General features: G+C 36.0%; 1 protein-coding gene across 3 annotated transcripts in view; it reads left to right on the forward strand.

Moving 5' to 3' along the window:
• URI1 (URI1 prefoldin like chaperone) overlaps positions 1 to 10,002 on the forward strand; it is a 67,211-nt gene extending 57,209 nt beyond the window's left edge. For all 3 annotated transcript variants that reach the window (XM_003355831.5, XM_084958810.1, XM_084958812.1), the window contains 5 exons: positions 824 to 998; positions 2,309 to 2,660; positions 4,426 to 4,568; positions 5,355 to 5,604; positions 8,238 to 10,002. In XM_003355831.5, coding sequence (XP_003355879.2) covers positions 824 to 998; positions 2,309 to 2,660; positions 4,426 to 4,568; positions 5,355 to 5,604; positions 8,238 to 8,420 — 1,103 coding nt within the window. In that variant the 3' untranslated portion in view covers positions 8,421 to 10,002. The remainder of the gene's footprint in view (positions 1 to 823; positions 999 to 2,308; positions 2,661 to 4,425; positions 4,569 to 5,354; positions 5,605 to 8,237) is intronic.
• The last annotated feature ends 12,359 nt before the right edge of the window (positions 10,003 to 22,361 follow it).

Raw genomic sequence — 22,361 nt, forward strand, 5'->3', positions numbered from 1 at the left:
CTATGAAATACTGTTTTGGTATTTTCAAACCTAGAAAACAGTTCTGTAAATTTGAATATATGATGGAGGTCGTCTGTTAAATACCATATCTCATAACAGCATTTTAGACTTTATTCCATTGCCTTCTTCAAAGCTTGAATCTGCTCTATAAAAGATCCTTTTTTTTTAAATGAAAAGCAGATAGATTTGAGTTCAGATTTTTATCCATTTCCTGTCTCACAAGAGGATTACAAATAAGATAAAGCAATTTAAAAAGTAGAAGTATTCACATATAAAATTATATTAGAATTTTCTAAGGATTAGCTTCCCATAGATTCCTTCTAGGGTATTGTGTCTGGCAATGCCTTAGAGTTGAAAGTATCCTGTGAGAAGGCTTGTGTGTGTTACTTTAGTAATAACTAAATTCTCTTAAGTAAAGGTGGAAAATGGGTATTAACTTGTATTGAATTTTGTGTTATAACCAGAGTGCATTGTGACCATTTTTACTTTCGCATTTTGGAAGCTCTGAAGCAAGCAGCTCTTCACAATCTTTCACGTGCATGTGAATCCTCTGGGGCTCTTGTTAAAATATAGATTCTGATTCAACAGGTCTAGGGAGGCCCTGAGCTTCTGAAGTGTTCTCCAGGGACGCTGGTACTGCTGGTCCTTAGATTCTGAGAGAGACATGCATTCTTAGAGTTTAACTGTTTGGCCTAAAAATCATGCCCTCCTCTGTCTCAGCATCCCCTTACCAAGAATGTCTCACCAAGTCTAGGTCTGTGTCTTTTGAAAATTGGCTATTAACTATTAACAGCCATGTCTTTTTTTTTTTTTTTTTAAATAGCAAAACACCGAATTGCTCATAAACCTCACTCCAAACCAAAAACTTCAGATATTTTTGAAGCAGAATTTGTGAATGATCTAAAATCCAAGGATTTGCTTGCTGATAAGGAACTGTGGGCTCGACTTGAAGAACTAGAGAGACAAGAAGAATTACTGGGGGAGACTGATATTGATAGGTACCTAATGGCAAATTTTTACAGACATTTCCTTATAAAATAAGTGTTCATTAAGGAAAATACACGATACACTAAAATATCATCAGCCTAACCACTCTCAAATAGATACTAGTTCTCTAGAATATTTTCTTTTAGTGTTTGTGCACATGCCCATGCATGCATATGTACAAAAGTATTTAAAATCTGTTATTTTTTATTGTAAAATTTCAGCCGTATTTTATGTACTAAAAGTAATAAGATACAGCAGATACTTACATATGTTTTACACATTTTAAATGAATTATTTTTATACTGTAATCAAGATAATGCTGTATGTTTGAATGACTTGTTTAAAAGAAAAATATGCCCTCAGTTTGTTACTGTAAAATGTTTACCCTTGCTTTCCTTTACAAACGTTTCTGTTTATTGAGGAGGTAATTTATAATCTGGTCAAGTAGTAATAGCTGTGAAAACCTTTACCAAACTGCCATTTGAAATATACGTTAACACTCAGAATTGTCAAAGCGCTCAATGAAATTTGTTGCTATAGAAGTTCCTATATTTTGCTTAAATGGTGTACCACATGTAGTAGTTAGTTATTGTGAAAAATAAGACATAAAAGCACAAAAGTTTTCTCCACCTATTCTTAGGTCTTTTTGATTAACTGTTTCATTTTTTAAAATCAGTTTTGAATCTTGTGATTTTCTTGGTCATGATCCTCTTTCTGTTTTTGCAGGATGTTACTTCTGTTTAATTTTGGTTTTGTTCTTTTTATAAGGCCCTCAAATCCTTTATAGAATGAAGCATGAGAAATGTGGATGTGTATAAATGTATATTCGTGTACATATATATAAATCTTTTATTTTTAAAATTACAATAATACATGCTTATAAAATATTCTGATTGTAGAAATAGACAATAAGAGTATGTTTTAGGTCTGTGCTTTTAATTTTTGGTCTTTAGGTAGAGATAACATTGACTCGAGTTTTTTACAAATTTATGATTGTATTATTTGGATTATATTTATATTGTATATGGTCAGTATCCTCCTTGCAAAGATAAAACAAATCATATACTATATTCTACTTATTTTTGAAAACTAAAACATAGAGAATTAGCATAGAAACCATTTTTTGTTCATTTATTTCAGAACATTCCATAAATTCAATGACATTAACATAATTAACCTGGAAATTGAGTTTAAAAATACCTTATGCAAAACCTTGGTTTTTACCTGTTGAAATGAACTGAAATTAGAATATGTAAAGGTCTGGTGTGTTTGTTTGATCTTGTTCATTTTCTTTTTTGTTGTGGATTTGCTTTTTTATTAGTAAGCCTGATGCTGTGGTTGCAAATGGAGAGGATACGTCCTCTGAAGAGGAGAGGGAAGATCAGAACATACATGTGAATGTGAAGCAGCCAGGAACAGACTCTCTCACTCCCAGCGGGTGTGGCCTGAATGTTACAAACTCCGAAGTGTTCAATGGCCAAGTGACCAGTCAGTCGAACTGTTCAATGAGTGGTTTGAATTCTTCTCACAGCCATGACGATGAAGATGATGACGATGACAGCGATGCTGATGATGACGGTGGTGGCGACGATGAAAATGACCACAACACTTCAGGGGTTGGAGAGAATTCTATACCGACAATATATTTTTCTCATACTGTCGAACCTAAGAGGGTTCGTATACTTTTAACTTTACTGATTTTTTTCATTTAATTTGAACATGAAGTTCAGCTATGATATTATTTAAAAGAACAATATTAAAAGGGTATTAATATTGTTTATCGTGCCAAACAAGAAAATCATCTTTTGCCTCTTGTTCTGACCAGTTTATCTGGAAAAAAAAAAAAAAAAAAAAAAAAAAAAGGAGGTGGGGGAAAAAGTCTAGGTAGTTAGTTAGCTGGTATTAGTCTGTCGTTCTCTGAAGCCACAATAGAATTTTGAATATTGGGGGTCTGGAACGAGATCCAGTTTGAGTGCTGCCTGCTGTAACTTCGCCTGTCCTTCATTCAGAAAGTGCTCCTAGGAATTCTAGAGTTACATGGTGGGCATTGTGGTGTATTTAAGATGAAGTGACTTCCTTTAGCTAAATTTGTATTTATATCCGTTTGTTTTCCATGTGGGCATAAAATGAATAGGAGCATCATGAGCAAAAAGCAAAAATTTAGAAGGAAGTAAAAATGAGTTCCTTTTCTCACAAAGTAAATATAAATATCTCTGGGTAATCATGACTTTAGAATTGTGGTATTTTAGAGCATTTGGTGTTACTATAGTGAAACCTTCAAATACAGATTTTTAAGCTTTTCTTAGTATCAAAAGACTTTTTGTTCCCTCCATACTTATTGTAGAATCTCCAGTATTTAAATCCCAGATCAGAGCAGGTTGAATCTCACTGAGGCAAGAATAGGCTGCCTTAAACACATTGCCTCGCTCTCCCTGCCCCATAATACTGCTTTAAGGAGCCACTGGGAATTCATCTTTCTGAATTGTCTTCTCAAGGAAACATAAGGCCTAGAAAACCGTAGAACTGGTCAGTAATAAAACAGGGACTCCTTCATCTCAGTTTAGTGCTTCTTCTTTAACCACAGGTACCCTTGCAGGGATTTCCTGTAGCAGAATGAAGAGTCTGTGGTATCAGTCTTAAGTGTCTGTGATGATTATTTAGGAAATGTGTTTAACACATATTTAATATTTTGTAGGTCCTTTAAGTTTTCTCTGCTTTAATGTGAAGTTAAATAATTATATATTTTTATATTCTAATACTTCAGATTAAAAGGAGCATCTATTAGCCAGAAAAAGAGTTTGTTTTGTGAGTCTCTTTTCAGGCTTTCGGTTAATTTCCATTTAGGTAAAACAGGAAGAATAAATAATATTTGCGGGAATGTCGTGGGGAAGAGCATTCATGGAAAGTGTGGTGTAAATGCCAAGTAGGGATAGAAGAAGAATGTGTTGATCCTGATGAACAGGGTTGATTTTTTTATTTTTTGGTCCTCTGGTTTTTAAAAAGTAGAGCTATTTAAAAAATTCTGAATAGCTAAGCTTTACTTTTATGACTTAAATTTTATAATCTTACCGAATATTTATCTTGGCTAATTGTGCTCTTTGTTTGGGAATGCATGATTTAAGCCAAAATCTTATATCAAAGTAATGGGTAATATGAACGTTTGTAGTAAATCTAGCATTTAGTTTATATGTATTTTGCTTTCTGTACAATAATAAAGTCACTGATGACCAGAATTGGTCATTTAAGAAGAGGTCATTTCATGCCGTAGAAGCATGATAAGGCTAAAGATAGCTCTATCTGATAATGCACATCATTTCAGTGTCACAAAATTTAAACTGCTTCCCTTAGTATTATTTCTTTATTGGTAGAGTTTATTCATTTGTAGTTTTGGCCTTGTTTTCTCAAAAGGGTCATAATTTTTTGCTGTGAAATGTTTAGGTCCGAATAAATACTGGAAAAAATACCACTTTAAAATTCAGTGAAAAGAAAGAAGAAGCCAAACGCAAACGAAAGAACAGCTCTGGCAGCGGTCATTCTGCCCAAGAGCTGCCTATGATCCGGACTCCTGCTGACATTTACAGGTGAGTGGCATTCATAGACAGCAGAGCAGAGCTGCTCTTCCCTGCTCTCTTTTTGCAACTGAATATTTACAGGAAAAGGTTGTAACACAGAGGGAAGGCTCTCTCTGCAAAGTGAGGTCTTCTGATAGGGTTAGCTTAGTATTTTAGAGAGACTCACAGGAGCTGCTGAGCCCCACCAGAGCTTCCAAGTTCAAAGCAGTTGGAACATTGCTTGGTTTTGTCCTTTTTCGCCTCTTCACCAGTGCTTTTAAAATATTCCCCATCCAGTCAGAAAATGTTGTCTCTTAACTTTAGACGTGAAAGTTTGTGTTTTAGTGGCCTGGGACAGCACTACCACAGCTATGACAAGTGCTTAGCATGTGGTTTACCTTTTCAGAGAGTCCAAGTTAAGTATGCTGTTCCAGTTGTTTGTTGTATTGTTTGTTGAGAAAACTGTCATTCAAAAATTCCTACTTTTTTTGTGACTCATATTTATAAAATAGAGAAAATTGCTCAATGACTTAAAAGGGATCTGAAATACATGTGGAATCTTGGCAAATCAAGCCTTCGTCACCCAGAACATTCTTATAAATAAACTGCTATATTTTATTAGGCCAAAAAATTATATTTTTAAGAATGATATTTGAGGCTACAGAATTACTGTGATGGTGAAAACTCTAGCTATAGGTTTAATTTCAGATGAATTTCCAAAAAAGATTTTTTTAAAATAGTTATAAATTTATCCTCAGTTTTACGAGGTAAACTAGAGTGTGGTTTTTTTTTTTTTTTTTTTTTTTGATGTTGTAGAGTCTTTGTTGATATTGTGAACGGAGAATACGTTCCTCGTAAGTCAATCCTGAAGTCTCGCAGCAGAGAGAACAGTGTTTGCAGTGACACCAGTGAAAGCAGTGCGGCCGACTTCGATGACAGACGGGGCGTCTTGAGGAGCATTAGCTGTGAAGAGGCCACTTGTAGTGACACTAGTGAGAGCATTTTGGAAGAGGAACAGCAAGAAAACCATCAGAAGAAACTGTTGCCCTCATCAGGAACACTGGAGGTGTGTGTATATTTTTAACTCCTTATTTGATACAGTATCTTTGACCAATTTTTATGATTTTAAAAGGTGGCGGTAGCTTCCTTTCAAAGGGGCGTGTTATTCATTTTCCCTATTTTACGTAGTTGATTTTGGAGTTGAAAAGATTTTTTTAAATTGTAGCTGCTGTATCTTCCAGGGATGGTCTATAAGTCATTCATCTATTGTCCTTAAATTATTTATATATTATTTAAATTTATTAATCATCAGGGTAATGGCATTATTTATTTTGTAGCCTCATTAGTTTATATATATATATATATGTATATAAAATGTATGTATTTTTTCAGTCTCCAGAGTCATAGCTCCTCATTAATTCTAGGCTTGTAGTTTTTTGATAATTAATTCATAAAAATATTAATAGTCACAGCAAACACTATATAGGTATTGTGTTAAAACAGTTCAAAAATTTCTTCGGTGAAAGTATAACCACCCTTAAAAGTTCTGTTCCTGTGAAATAGGAATTAAAAGTATCTTAATTAGCATATGTGTTTCATTCTTTGGCTAGAAAATTATTTAGTAGCTTATTTTAGACCAGACTGTAGTCATTTTATGGTCATTCAAGTAGCAGATTATGCTTTTCTCTTTTAAATGCTTTAGTTGAGTTAAAGGAAAAAAACAGACATACATGGCAGGTAATTATCTAAAGCCTTCTATGTTTTGGCTTGTGCTAGTGAAATTTTTAACTCTTGGGAGTTAGGGAACCGTTTTACAATCTAGTGAAAGGTGTAGATCCTCTGCTCAGAAGAATGAGTGTGCACGCGCACACTCTTAGCTACGCTGTTGCACAGTTTGGTGAGTGGAAAAAGGAGGAGATGGAGAGCTACCCAAATGAGAACGTTACGGTTTCCATTATACCCAGACGTGACTTTTTTATTCTTGGGTCTGGTGGATTTTCAGATTTTCAATTTTAAAAGTATTTAAGGAAGAGTGGGGGAACTCACACTCTCATCAAATGGATATACCCATTTGTTTAAACATCAGATACTTCTAAAAATATTACATATAAACATATGTAACACATCTGTTGCTTGTATTAAATGGTGATGGGGGAAGGAGAGGTTATTAGTATTTAATAATAAATAATATTAATATTTAAAAGGGGCAGATCAGAATGTTCTTTCCTACTCCCAATATAGTGATCTCAGCTGACCTGGACAGTATTTTAACTTACTTAATCGTCTTCCATGCAGGTAGAAAAACAGGTGATAGACTTTTGCTGTTTTAAAGTATCTGAAAATTGGGTTTTTGTAAGGACTTAATGTATCGTGCCATAGCCAGAGCTCAAGTGTGGAACTTATTTTCATTTCATCCTGTTTAATGGCTTTGCATTTTGTATTGAGCGGTGACCGTTAACATCTAGATACTATAAATTTTTTGATATCAAAATAAATAGTTCATGATTAGGGCAAGTACTTTGAAAGATGTCTTTAAATGTTAAAATATTCTCTTTTTCAAAAGCATTTTTAGTATAACAAGACGGCTTTGTGCTCATCGTGATAAAGTGGAGTTTTTAGAAAAGTAGACTTTGAATTTCTTTTAAGAGCTGGAGTCCACCCAAGATCAAAGTGCTGTGGGAGGGTCGGGGCATTCTTTGCTTTTGTTTCTTTGCTGGGGCAAGATGGAGGAGGTTAACTTTTTAAACTATCCAAGTGATGTACCGCCTTACACTAATTTTGTACAGTTGGTAGACAAAGGAAAACAAAATATACATGAACATGTACATGTCACATTTTAGTTTGTAAATTTGGTTTTAGAAGCTGAAAGTGAGGAGGTTCCAAATATCAGAAATCTTAAAAAAAAATCATAGTAACTCCTAGATTTTGATTGATCGCTACATAAAAAGATACAGAAAGACATAGCTTTGGTTTTATTTCCAGCATTTTGTGCACCTTACATACATACATACGTACATACAGGACATGCAGTTAACCCAAATTAAGTCCAGCAAACATCTGGTTGACATCACTGAATCATTTTTTGTGGTGCCTCTGATTTTCACTGAATTAATTGTATTAAAGTTTGAGACTTTACTTACTTCCACTAGCACCAGCTCTTTCAGTTTTCAGTTTCCTCTGATCTCAAATAAAATTGAGGCCAGAGCAATAAAATACTCAAATAATTGCGTAAGTGAATACCACCTAAGAGATGTTACTGCTGCCGAAACTAAGCTGTTGGCTAGCAGGCAACGTGGCCACCATAGGATAGCTCATTCATCAGCTGCTGTTTGACACCCTAATAGAATTTTTAATTTTAATACATGATTTTTCACAGCATGGTCTGGGTATAAATGGAATGTGGGAAAGTTGAGGACCTTTTATTTATCCAGTTTTTAAAAATCCTGTATAAACATGTTTTTTTACATTTGGTTGTGGTATGTACTAGAAGAATCTGCTTATCTTTGGTGGTGTAATTAAGATATATATTAATGTATTTGATTTCTATGAGCAATTTGCATTTTGATGTGAGAGTTTTGTCCAAAAATCCTAAAGAATTTACTTTTAATGAAAAGAAATGTCTGATTGCACATACGGAATAAAGGTTTTATGGGCATCTTCTTTGCATTTTATTATCATAATCTGACTTTTGTCTTCTAGGCTTTTTCTGGAACTGTAATAGAAAAAGAATTTTTGTCGCCCTCCTTACCACCACACCCAGCCATAGCTCATCCTCTGCTACCCACCATCCCAGAACGAAAAGAAGTTCTGTCAGAAGTATCAGAAGGAACTACAAAGAGGGTTTCAAAGTTCAAAGCTGCCAGATTGCAGCAGAAAAACTAGGGCCTGCCTAGGAAATGGGAGTTTGACATCCTAAAACCTAGTTTTGCAATTGTTTAGAATATGTATAGCAAAATACATTTCCTGTAATTTGAAATAAGGCATCCTGAGTTAATTTGGCAGCGAGTTCTCTTACTCTTATCAGTGGTATTTAAAAAAGTCAAAGTAAATATTTAAATACTTTAATATTTGGCTTGTTTTGTTAATCTCTGAATATTGTCAACAGTCTAGTTTAAGTTTGCCTTATGATGCAGTGGCAGCATTTTGCATTATTTTTCGAAGAATACTGTTCATGTGCACTGTTTTTGTGTTTCGAACTTAAGTACAGGCAGTTTTGCACCAGCTGTGATGTTGTGCATACCATATGGCCATTTTAAAGAAACTTTAAAAATTTCAAATAGATTCAACAATTATATTACTTGCTTTAGCATTTTAAAGGCACTTTAAAAAAAAAAAAAAAAAAACCTACTTCTTGTAGGTTTTGCAGCTAGGTGGCTGTCTAAAAAAATTTCTCCCCCTTTGACTGTCATTCTGTAATCTCTAAAGCAGAAAGCTACATGTACCCAAAGGAAAGTTTCTTTGATTGGAAGAATGGTATTTTGTAAAACTTTTTTTTTAAGTAAAGATTTTTATGAAACTTGGTCTCTAAAATGTTGTGAACTTTGTGATTCAGAATTGAATGTAGAAATGTCTTTGATTCATATATATGCTATATGTACCCCACAATGGATCCTTGATTTCTTACAGTTCCGTATGTAATTCTGCTTCCCTAGTGTGTGCAGTTTTAACTGGTGTTACATTTTGGGAGAGAAGGAAAGGTTGTCTAGATGATAAAAATAAATAAAATTTTTAAATAAGAAATTTTATGTTTTAATCTTCCCAACACTTTCATTCTTTAAGGCTACTTTCCTGCTGGTGAATAATTGAATAACATATTTACTTTTAGCAAAACTCCTTAAAATAAAGAGACATTTATTCTAACATTGAAAATTACACTGCAAGTGTTAATCATTAACTTGATGCATGCTAAAATGTAGCTTTTAAAAAGCATTCTGCATTAGTACTAAAATAAGCCATCAATGCCAGTCCACCCTCTATTCATGGCTAAATATTTAAAGGTTATTTATAGCTTCTTTAATGAATTCTTGCTTAAACAAAGTGAAGTTATGTCCTAGAAAAGTAGAAGCTATTTGTAACTAGAGCAGCACAACTGTAAAAGTTTTATGAATATGTATTTTAATAATAAGGGGGTGAGCCTGAGTCCCCACAAGTTAATGGATAATTTAGAACAGAGATTTTAAAATGCCTAAAAATATAGAGGATTCTGTTCCTTAGTAACTTTTGATCAACTGCACATATATTTTTTAAAAACTGTTTTTCTCTCAGTCCACCCCCCACAAAACAGAGAACCACTAAGAGTACAATCACATACACACAAAGGAGCCCCCCACTCCAACTGCTTGTTCAGTGAGCCTTTCTGTGTCAGATTTTCCCCGAGAAAAAAAATTGTGGGATTATTGTGGTTTTCTTTACAGACGTGTAATTTCAAGAGTACTGTCATTAAATAATTTTCCGTGTTCTTCAACTTTGTTTTGAGCCTCTCATTGTTTATGTTTCTTCCTGCAAATAGATGTTCCTGATGGAGCAAGATGGTAGTAGAAACAAAGAAACGTGTTAGATTCTGCTAAAGACCAAAGGAAGTAGAGTCGCCCCAACTCACAGCTTCAGTCTTATAACACAGTTTTCAATTGAAACTTAACTTTACAGCTTTACTTTATATATATATATATATATATATATAAATCTAGTATTTAATGGGATAAAATGAAGTTGATCTTAAGTGTTCTCTTAAACCATTATAGAACAGACTGAAAAACATCTTTTTAACTTTTAAGTTTGAACTAATTTCAGACTTAAAAATTGCAAAAAATAGTACAGAGTTCCCATATGCCCCCTCATCCAGCTTCTCCTAAAATTATAACATCTTGTATTACCATGATAAAATAACCGTAAACCAGGAAATCCATGTTGGTGCAATACTATTAACGAATCTACAGGTCTTAATTGAATTGCAGATCGTATTTGAATTACACCGACTTTCCCTTAGGTGTTCTTTTCTGTTCCAAGATCCTGTATAGGACCCCACCTTGCATTTGTTTGTTACTGTCCTCCAGTCACTGGCAGTTCCTCTGTTTTTCCTTATCTTTCATGACTTCAGTTTTGTTTTTTTTTTTTTTCTTTCCTTTTTAGGGCTGCACCTGCAGCATATGGAGATTCCCAGGCTAGGGGTCGAATCGGAGCTGTAGCCACCGGCCTACGCCACAGCCACAGCAGTGCAGGATCCAAGCCGTGTCTGCAACCTACACCACAGCTCACGGCAATGCCAGATCCCTAACCCACCGAGCAAGGCCAGGGATCGAACCAGCAACCTCATGGTTCCTAGTCGGATTCGTTAACCACTGAGCCACGACGGGAACTCCAACTTTAATATGTTTTAAGAGTACTGGTCAGGTATTTTGTATGGTGTTCCTCAGTTTGGGTTTGTTTGATAAACTCACTTGATTAGAAGGAGGTTTTGCATTTTTTGGCAAGAATACCCCAGAAATCCATGATGTAGAGATTCAGATTAGAGATACATTCTAGTAGGTCACTCCAGGAGGTCCATTTCAACACTGATCTCTTTAACCTTGATCTCTTTGTTAAAGAGACTCTCTGCCAGGTTTCTCTGCTTTAGGTTACTGTCTTTTTCGTTACAGGTGCTATCTTGTAGGAGATACTTTGAGATTTTCAGGGTTTTTTTTTTTTTCCATCTCGAACTAGTTCTTGCGTTCGTTTGTAGATCTTGCCTGCAACAATTATGACTTTAGTTTTTGCCTAATGGTGATTTTATGTTTTGCCCTGTCTACATTTATTTCTTGGAATTCTTTTGTAATGAAGAACTATGTCAAGCCTCCCTCTGGCCCTCGCTGCCCTTGTTTATTATTTATTTGAGTATTTTTATCTGTATGGACTTGGATATTCTGTGCGTCAAAATTGAGTTATCATTGTTTTGTTTGCTCAAATCATTCTACCTTTGACCGTTAGGAACTCCTTGGAGTTGACTTCTGAAATCTTTCAACAAGTTCCCATCTTTTTCTGAACACTGTCTTTCTGACACCATGAAATGTTATAGGTTTATCTTGTATTTTTTCTGTCCCAGCCTTGGAATCAGTAACCGCTTCTCCAAGGAGTTCTTGTTCCTTTCGTTGGAGAACAGTGTTGAAAAACCATCTCGTGTAAGCGTATGTATTGCCATTGGGGTGTTGTGGCTTCTAGGCTGTTCTAGCAGATAAGGCTAGGAAATTCTATCATTAAGCACATATTTATATGTTTGTCTGCTTGTGTGTATTAAAAAAACATAATTTTAGGAGTCCTTCTGTCATGCAGTGGCTTAAGGATCCGGTATTGTCATTGCAGTAGCTCGGGTTATTGCTGACGTGCAAGTTCGAGCCTTGGCTGGGGAACTAATGCGTGCTGTGGGCACAGCCAAACAAAAACCTCCTGATTATACCAATACTTCTGATTCTAATCTACCACCACCAGATTTATTTCAGTTTTTTCTTATTTATGACTTCTTTCTCCAATAGTGAAACTTGGCTGTTATTATATATAGTGTACTTACTTATTTTTTAGGCATCTAGTACAACTGACACTTGAGCAACTTAGTGGATTGGGGCACCAACCCTCCACACAGTTGAAAATTGGTGTATACAACCCTCCACACAGTTGAAAATTGATGTATAACATTACAGCCGGCCCTCCGATCCTTGGTTCTCTGTGTTTGGATCATGTTTCTACTGGAAAAAGAAAAAAACAAAAACACATATAAGTGGCCCAGCACAATCGAAACCCATGTTCAAGGGTCCACTGCAGACATGCAAAAGCAGTTTCAGAGTGCTAATTCTCACCCCCAGGAGAAACATGTTTATTAAGTATATTGCACTATTTGTGTCCAGGATTTTTTTTTTTTCTTTAGCTTTGTAAGTAGCAGTCAAGAAACTTTTCCAAAGTTACTTTTGTTCTTTTTCTTTCCCACTCCTTTCTTTGTAATTATGATTCATTTGTAATACCGTTAGGTTCATTCGTGAGTGTTTGTGTTCCATTTTGGATTCTCTCCACATTAGGTTGGGTTTAATGGTTTATTTTGGGTGTGTGTGAAGGTTATGGGAAACATTAATGTGGTTCTAAGAGTCAGATACGTAAACAGATAAACAGAGAAGATGAACTCCTTACCCCCAGAGGGTGATACATCTTTGTGTATACATACATGTACATATATTGTTTTTTGCTTTCTGTTTAGGGCCACATATGGAGGTTCCCAGGCCAAGGGGCGAATTGGAGCTAGAGCTGCTGGCATACACCACAGCCACAGCAACGCCAGATCCAAGCCGTGTCTGTGACCTAACCTACACCACAGCTCACGGCAATGCTAGATCCTTAACTCACTGAGCGGGACCAGGAATCAAACCTGCATCTTCATGGATACTAGCCGAGTTCATTACCACTGAACCACAACGGGAACTCCCATATGTGTTGTTACTGAAAATAGTTTTTAACTTTCTCTGACAGTGTTGGGCAGGCTTGGTCCAGGTTTATTGTAACTATTTGCTGTTGGGGGCATTCTGTTTACCCTTCTTACTTATTGCCTCACAGCCCCCTGACCCCCTCTAATACCATTCAGATTATGCACTTTCTGTTTGTTCTTTTCCATTGACTTGGATATTACATATTTAGCTATATTTTAATTTTTTGACACTTTTCTTTCAAAATGTACACTTTTATTATTGCTGCCTTCTTCCTAGACAGTATTGTGATTACTTTAGTGTTTGGTTCTTTGGTTCCATTTTTTTTCAAATAATTTTATTGAGGTATAATTTATATACCATAACATCCATTTCTTTGTATTCCTTTCTTTTTTAAAATTGTCATTGAGGGAGTTCTCCCCATCATGGCTCAGTGGTGAATGAACCTGACTAGTATCCATGAGGACACGGGTTCGATCCCTGGCCTTGCTCAGTGGGTTGAGGATCTGGCGTTGTCGTGAGTTGTGGTGTAGGTCACAGACGTGGCTTGGATCCTGCATAGGCTGTGGCTCTGATTTGACCCCTAGGAACCTCCATGTGCTGCAGGTGTAGCCCTAAAAAGACAAAAAATAAAAAATTAAATTGTAGTTTATAAACGTACAATACTATATAAATTATCCTATAGTACTGTGCTATAATAATTTGTACCTCTTAATTTGCTACCCCTGAATTGCCCCCCCTCCACACACACTGGTAACTACTAATTTGTTCTCAAAATCTGGGTCTGCTTCTTTTTTCCTTATTCACTAGTTTGTTGTAATTTTTAGATTCCACATATAAGTAATATTACAGTACTTGTCTTTCTCTGTCTGACCTGCCTCGCTTAGCATAATATCCTCCAAGTCCATCCATGTTGTTGCAAATGGCAAAATTTTCATCCTTTTTAATGGCTGAGTAGTATTTCTGTGTGTGTGTGTGTGTGTGTGTGTGTGTGTGTGTGTCTGTGTGTACATGTTTTTTGTCCACTTAACTGTTGATGAAAACTTAGGTTGCGTCCATACGTTGGCAATTGTAAATAATGCTACTGGGAACATTGAGGTACAGTCCCCTCATGATCAGCAATGTTAAGCATCTTTTCTTGTGCCTGCATGCCATCCATTTTTCAGTGTGCAATTTGGTGGGTTTGGGTAGATTTCAAGTTGTGCCACTAACTCACTACAACCCAGTTTTGGAACATTCGCGTTATGCTAAAAAAATCCCTTTTTTCCATTTATAGTCAGTTCCCATCCAGATCCCCAGCCTCAGGTAACCACTCATTTGCTTTCTCTATACAGGTTTAGAGAAACCTGTATTTTCTGGACAGTTAATTTAAATAGAATCATGCAAATATTTAGTCTTTTGCATCTGTCAACGAACAAAAGGTTTTTGAGCTACATCCATGTTGTATGATGCATTGGTAGTTTATTCCTTCTTATTCTGTTGGGATATTCTACGTTTATTCATTCACTAGTTGGTCAACACTCGGATTGTTCAGTTCTCTGGCTCTTGTGAATAATGTTGCTATGAACATTCATATGCAAGCCTTTGTGTGGACATGTGTTTTATTTCTTTTAGTAGATACCTAGGAGTGGAACTGCTGAATAAGATAGTGGATTTATTTTTAACTTTTTAAAAGAGATTATATACAATTTTCCAAAGTGGCTATGTAAGTCCACGTTCCCAGCAGCAATGTAGGAGGTTTCCAGTTTTTCCACATCCTTGGTATCCTTTTTCATTATAGCCATTCTAGTGGCAGTGAAATATCTCCTATTTTAAATGTGCATTCCTGTAGCAACTAATGATGTTGAAGATTTTTTTCACGCACTGTTAGCTGTGTGTATATCTTTTTAAAAGTGTCTAGGAGTTCCTGTTGCAGCTCAGTTGGGTTAAGAACCTGACTGATATCCAAGAGGATGCAGGTTTGATCCCTGGCCTCATTCAGTAGGTTAAGGATCTGGCATTGCCACGGTGTAGGTCACAATGTGGATCCCACATTGCTGTGGCTGTGGTGGAGGCCAGCAGCTGTAGCTCCAATTTGACCCCAGCCTGGGAACTTCCATGTGCCCACGTGTAACCCTAAAAAGAAAAAAAAAGTGTCTTCTCAAATCATTTGCTCAGTTTTTAATTGGATTCTTATTATTGAGTGTAAAAGTTCTTTACATATTTTAAATACAAGTCTTTTATTGAATGTATGATTTACGAGTATTTTCTTTAAGTCTGTGACTTGGCTTGGATTTTTCTTTTTAAGATGTCTTTTAAAGCACAAAAAAGTCTTTGGTTTTGATGAAGTCCAATTGATAATTTTTTCTTTTTTCTTTTCTTTTCTTATAAGTGCTTTATAATATCTAAAAATTCTTTGCCTAAACCAAAATCGCAGGAATTTTTCTCCTCTGTTTTCTAGAGTTTTTATGGACTTAGCTCTTAGAATTAGGGCTATGATCCATTTTGAGTTGATTTTTGTATATCGTGTGAAGCAAGGATCTAAATTCAGTTGTCCCAGAACCATTTGTTGAAAAGATTGTTTTTTACAATGGTTATTTTGACACTCTTTTTTTGGGAAAACCAGTTGGTCTTAAAGTTGTTTGTTTCTTCGTATATGCTGTATTTCATCTGTTTGTTTATCTTATATCAGTACCAAGTCATCTCGATTTACTGTGGCTTTATAGTGAACTGTTAAGTCTCCTAACTGTTCTCTTTTTCAAAGTGTTTTTGGTTACTCTGGGCCCTTTGCATCTCCATGTTAATTTTAGGCTAATTTTATCTACCAGTGCAAAAATGCTGTTGGAATTTTTACAGGGACTTATTGAATTTGGTGATGAATTTGGGGAGAGAGCTGCAATGTTAATACTGAATCTTCTAATCCAGGGACATGGAATATTTCTTCATTTATTTAGACTCTCCTTAATCCTCTAAAAAATGTTTTGTAGTTTTCAGAGTACAACTCGTAAGCTTCTTTTTAAAAAATTTATTCCCAAGCATTTTATTATTTGTTGATGCTATTGTGAATAGAACAGTTTCCTTGATGTCTTTTTAACTGATTGTACTAGGTTGACTGTCTAGTACTGCATTGAATAGAAATGGTAAAAATGGACAGCTTTGTGTTATTTCTGATTAGGGAGAAGGTATTCAGTTTTTCACCAATGAGTGTGATGCTGGCTGTAAGTTTTGCATGGATATATTGTATTAGGTTGAGGAAATTTTCTTTTATTCCTGTTTTTTGGGAATTTTCTATAATGAATGGGATTGAATTTTGTTAAACATTTATTTCTGCTTCTATTGGGATAATTGTGTAGGTTTGTTCTTTATTAATAACATTAATTGATTTTCTGATGTTAAGCCAACCCTGCATTCCTAGCTAAACCCACTTTATGTAAGCCTTTTGTTATATATTGTATAATCTTGTGGTTTGTATAATCCTTTACATATGTTACTGAATTTGATTTGCTGATATGTTACGGGGGATATTCATGAGGGATATTGGTCTGTAGTTCTCGATTCTTGTATAATGTCTTTGTCTGACTTTTGTATCAGGATAATACTGTTCTCATAGAATGAGATGGGAGTGTTTTTTCTCTTCTGATTAAGTTTGTGAGGCATTGGTATTATTTCTTTAAGTGTTCGATAGAATTTGCCAGTGAAACCAATCCAGGCCTGGGCTTTTCTTTATGGGAAGTTTTGTAATTACTATTATGATTAATTAATTTTATAATTACTATTTAAAATAGTTTAAAAAAACTATTTTGTTTCTTGTTATGTGTCTGTTTAGATTTCCTGTTTCTTCTTGAGCCCATGTTGTTAAACTTTGGCTTTCTAAGAATTTGTCCATTTCTTTAATGGCATAAAGTTGTGCATAGCATTCCTTTATAATCTATTTATGATTTCCGTAGGGTTGGTGGTGATGTCTCTTCTTTCATTTCTGACTTTGCTAATTTTATCTTCTCTTATTGTTTTGGTCAGTCTAGCTAAGGACCTGTCAATTTTGTTGATCTTTTCGAAGAAGCATTTCTTTAATTTCATTGATTCTTCTCTGTTTTTCTTGTTTACTATTTTATTGATTTCTGTTCCCATCTTTATTCCTTCTTTCCTTCTTCCTTTAGGGTTAGTTTGGTCTTTTATGTTTTTTTAAGTTGTTAACTTTTGATTTGAGATCATTCTCTTCTAATATAAGCATTTAAAGATACAAATTAGAGCAATATCTAAGCACTGTTTTAGATACTGGCATCAACTTTTTATCTATGATGTTTTATTTTCCTTTATTTCAGAATATTGTGACATTTCTCAAAGGTGTCTGGTTTGATCCATGATTTATTTAAATATGTTTTGTTTAATTTTCAAATACTTGAGTTTCTTTCTGTAGCTTATTCAACTTTGATTTTGTGTATGGAGAAAAATTTGTATGTCTTACAGTTTTGTAAATTTCATTAAGACTCTTTTTATGGATGGCATATGTCCTCTCGTGTGTTACTGAAAAGTCTGTATTGTCTTTTTGTTGGATGGAATATTCTGTACATGCCAACTCCATGGACAGTGCTGTCCTCTGTACCCTTCCTGATTTCCTGTCTACTTGTTTTACTCATTACTGAGAGTGAGGTCTTGAGGTCTGAAACTACAATTCTTGAGTTGTCATATCTTTCATTTTTGATAGTTTTTGTTCCATGTATTTTTTGTCTCTCTTGTGAGGTGCATATATTTTTGTCATTGTTGTATCTTCCTGATTAATTGATATCATTATTATTACAAAATGCCTTCTTTTTCTCTTTTAAGATTTAATTTTAATATAAAGTCTATGACTGTTTGATACTCTTTTGACCACTTCAGCTTCTATGATTTCATTTACATTTAGTTTACGTTTCCTTTAGTTCCAACCTATTTCTGTCTTTGAATTTAGCAATTGTATGTTACAGGTGTCATATAGTGGAGCTTTGTTTTTAAAAAATCCATTCTGGCAGTTCACATACTGATTGGGGTGTTTTATTAATTTAGGTAATAATAGATATGGTTCGTTCCCATCTGCTATTTTGCTTTTTTTAAATATGTTTTGTTCTGTTTCTTCTTGGATTGCCTTCTTGGTGTTAAATGTTTTTTTTTTAGCGTAACTTTTTAATTCCGCTGAGGTTTTTTGTTTGTTTGTTTGTTTGTTTGTTTGTTTGTTTTGGTTTGTTTTTGCTTTTTAGGGCCATACTCGTGGCACATGGAAATTTCCAGGCTAGGGATTAACTTGGAGCTGTAGCCACTGGCCTACACCACAGCCACAGCAACACAGGATCTGAGCTGCATCTGCGACCTACGCCACAGCTCATTGCAACGCTGGATCCTTAACCCACTGAGCAAGGCCAGGGATTAAACCTGTGTCCTCATGGATACTAGTCGTGTTCATTAACTGCTGAGCCATGATGGGAACGCCTCATCTGAGTTTTTTTAAAAACTATTTAATCGTTGCTCTAGTGATTACAATATGCATTTTAACATCACAATCCATTGGATTTGACTTGAGTTGAAGTGAACAATAACTGACATGGAGAATCAGTGGACTCAAAGATAAATCAATGGAAACTATACAGTCTGAAAAAAATCTCTTTATGGGACTCTGCTTATGCTTATGTTGACATGATTGGCTCTATACCTTAGGTCTCATACTTAATTTGTTTTCCTTCTTTTTTCTTTCTCTTCTTCAGATTGTGTAATTTTTATTGATTTGTCTTGAGTTCATTGATTGTTCCTTTAGCCAATTTTCAAGTCTGCTGTTGAATCCCTCTAGTGAATTTTTCATTTTAAGTCTTGTACCTTTCAAATCCAGAATTTCCATTTGGTTCTCCTGTAATTTTAGCCTCTTTATTGGTGTTCTTCGTTTGATCAGTCTTTGTTTTCATGCTTTCCTTTAGTTCTTTGGACATATTGATAATGACTGCTTTGAAACCTTTGCTAAGTCCAACATTTGGATCCCTCCAAAAATACTTTCTCTTTACTGCTTTTTCCCCCCAAAGTATATAGGCCCACTTTCCTGTTTAAAACTGGATGTTTCAAATGGTACATTGTAACAACTCTGGATTCTGATTCCTGCCTGGGGTGGTTGTTGGGTTTATTTGTTTTTGTCATTTGCCTGAAAAATAATTATGTGGAATATATTTCTTCCATAGCCTCTGATGTCTCTCTCTCTTAATATGTGTATATGCACACACACCCCTACATATTTTTTAATTCTGTTTTTATTTCTAAACCTGTTTTCTTATGGACTGTCCTTGAATCATTATATCTTAGTGGCCAGCCAGTAATTGGTCAGAATTTACACTTAGACATCTTGAACCAATAATTAGGGCCTCCATCATTTGTATGTGGTTTGGAGCGCACAGTCAAGATTCATGGAGTTGACAAGTCTTCTCGGCTTTTATTTTTACTTCATTCAGGCTTTCTGTGTTTCCTCCCTGTGTGTGTGTGTGTGCGCACAAGCGTGTGCTTTGCATACATGTGCATGCTTGTGCGTGGCACATGTGCATGTGTGTGCAAGGCCTTAGAGATGTATAGATAGCTAGAGCCTTCTCAGGGGTCTCATCAGCTCCATGTGCATAGATAGCCTAACATGCCTTTCAAAAAATGTCTTCAAAAAATGTGCTCATCAAGGCTCATGGTCGTCTCCTTGGGTTTTCCTGTGGAATTTTCAGCCAGTCTGCTGGTCTTTTGGTTGGCTCAGCTGCTGGGCAACCTCAGGTCAGCTGTGATGTGAGCCTTTCCCATTTTTTTTTTTTTAAAACAAGTTGCTGGGCATTGGGATTTTCCGCAGTACTCCAAATATAGTCAGCTCCCTCCTGTGTATATGCCTCTGGTTTTCACAAATTGTCCCACCCTGTTCGAACTGTTGCTCCAGAGATGCTGGGGTGAAGGCGGGTGGCTAGAATATCATATGCTGCTATCATTCACCCAGGGTTCAGTGGTTTCCTTGAATATAAACTTCTCAATTTGTTTTATGCCTTTGGTTAATTTTCAGAGTCCTGAAATAGTTGTTTTTGACAACGTTGTCCAATTATATCTTTTTGGGCAGCATATTAGCAATGATCCTCACTTTGCCTCTCAATTATCTCCAATAATTTTTTCAAAAAACTCATTTATGTACTTATTTCTTCTTTTTCTTTTTTTAGGGCCACACTTGCAACATATGGAGGTTCCCAGGCTTGGGGTCCAATCTAAGCTCCAGCCACAGCCACATCAGATCCGAGCCACGTCTGCGACCTACGCCACAGCTCACAGCAACGCCAGATCCTCAACCCACGGAGGAGCGAGGCCAGGGATCGAACTCTCAGCCTCATGGTTCCTAGTTGGATTCTTTTCCGCTGCGCCGCAATGGGAACTCCAAAAAACATGTAAAACTCTTTAATGTCAACTCATGAATTTCACGTTTTTAGTACTTTTCATTACTCTTTATCTGTTCAGGTTTCCATCTGACTTTATGTCCCTCCAGCCTGTAGAACTTCCTCTCACAATTATTTTGGAACTGCTGTGATAGGCCAAGTTCTGTCAATTTTCGTCTAAAAAAGTGTTATTTTGTCTTCACTTTTGAAAGATATTTTTGCTATGTATAGAATCCTATGTAGATAGGTTATTTCCTTTAGCGCTTTGAAGATATTTTTCCACAGTCTTGCATTTTATGTTGCTACCTTATCTTTGTTCTACCATCATGTGATTTTTTTTCCCCCCTCTGGCAATTTAGTTATGATGTGCATGGGTTATGATTTTCTTTATGTTCAGTCTTGGGGTTTGGATCTGTGGATACAGGGTTTTCATCACATTTGGAAATGTTTTGATTATTGCTTCTTTACATATTGTTGGGCCCCTACCTCTCTCTCTACCCCTTTTGAAACATGAATGACATTTATAATACACAGCTTTTATTGTCGCCTTAGGGGTTTAAGGCTCTGTTCATCTTTGTTCAGTCCTTTCTTTTCTGTGTTTCATGTTAGTTAGGTTTTGTTTGTTTGTTTGCTCATTGTTTTTGTTTTTTGCTTTTTAGGGCCGCAGGTGCAGCATATGGAAGTTCTCAGGCTAGGGATTGAATCAGTGCCACAGCAACATGGGCTTCGAGTTGCATCTGTGCCACAGCTCATGGCAACACCGGATCCTCAACCCACTGATTTAGGCCAGGGATTGAGCCCACATCCTCAAGGATATTCGTTGAGTTCATTACCACTGAGCCGCAATGGGAACTCCATGTTAGGTAGTTTTTATTGGTAAGTTTTTTTGTTTATTTTTTAAGGCTGCACCTGCAGCATATGGAAGTTCCCAGGCTAGGGGTGGAAGTTCCCAGGCTGGGGGTGGGATTGAAGCCACAGCCCCAGCCACACTGGATTTGAGCTACATCTGCAACCAATGTCACATCTTGCTGCAATGCCTGTTCCTTAACCCACTGAGTGAGGCCAGGGATCAAACCCTCATCCTCATAGAGACTATGTTGGATTCTTAACCTGCTGAGCCACAATGGGAACTCTTTTAAGGGTAAGTTTTTAGGTTCACTGATTTTTTTTTTTTTCTTCAGTGTCTTACTTGGTTTTGATCACATCCAGTAAGTTTTTGTTTCAGATATTATCTTTTTTTACCTCTGGAATTTTTATTTGGTTCTTTTCTTATATGCAAAAATATTTTATTTCCTTCCCCATTATGTTAATAATTTCCTCCATATATCATAAAGCATATTTGTGAGAACTGCCTTAAAGAGCCTGACTGCCCATCCTGCTATTTCTGTAATTTCTGTGTCACATTTCTGGTTCTCCTGACTTATTTTCCTCCTGATTAGGGATCACCATTTGCTGCTGCTTCTCATGTTTAGTAATTTTTTGATGCCAGGACTTTTTATTATACTTTTGATTTTGAAGTAGAGATTTACAGAAAAGTTTCAAAGATAGTTCAGCAAGTTCTCATACATTCCTCATTCAATATCAGTTTCCCTTAATATTTTATTTTATTTATTTTTTTATGTTTTTGCTTTTTTAGGGCTGCATCCACGGCACATGGAGGTTCCCAGGCTAGGGGTGGAATCAGAGTTGTAGCTGCCAGCCTGCACCACAGCCACAGCAACTCCAGATCCAAGCCGCATCAGCGACCTACCCCACAGCTCACAACACTGCTGGATCCTTAACCCACTGAGCGAGGCCCAGGATTGAACCTGTGTCCTCACGGATCCTAGTCAGATTCATTTCTGCTGCTGCCATGACGGAACTCCCCAGGTTCCCGTAATGTTTACACGTTACATGAGACAGGCTAGGGCCTGGGACCCTTTGCTGCAGCCTGGACAAACGTCTTAGCAAAGACTACAAAGAAACTGTAAGGGATTAAGAATAACTGTGTGCATGAGCCG

Source organism: Sus scrofa, chromosome 6, assembly GCF_054392235.1.
Source record: "Sus scrofa isolate SSC_HxYL_T2T_F1_AM1 chromosome 6, Sscrofa_HxYL_maternal_Yorkshire_Landrace_v2.0, whole genome shotgun sequence".
NCBI classification, from domain to species: Eukaryota; Metazoa; Chordata; class Mammalia; order Artiodactyla; family Suidae; genus Sus; species Sus scrofa.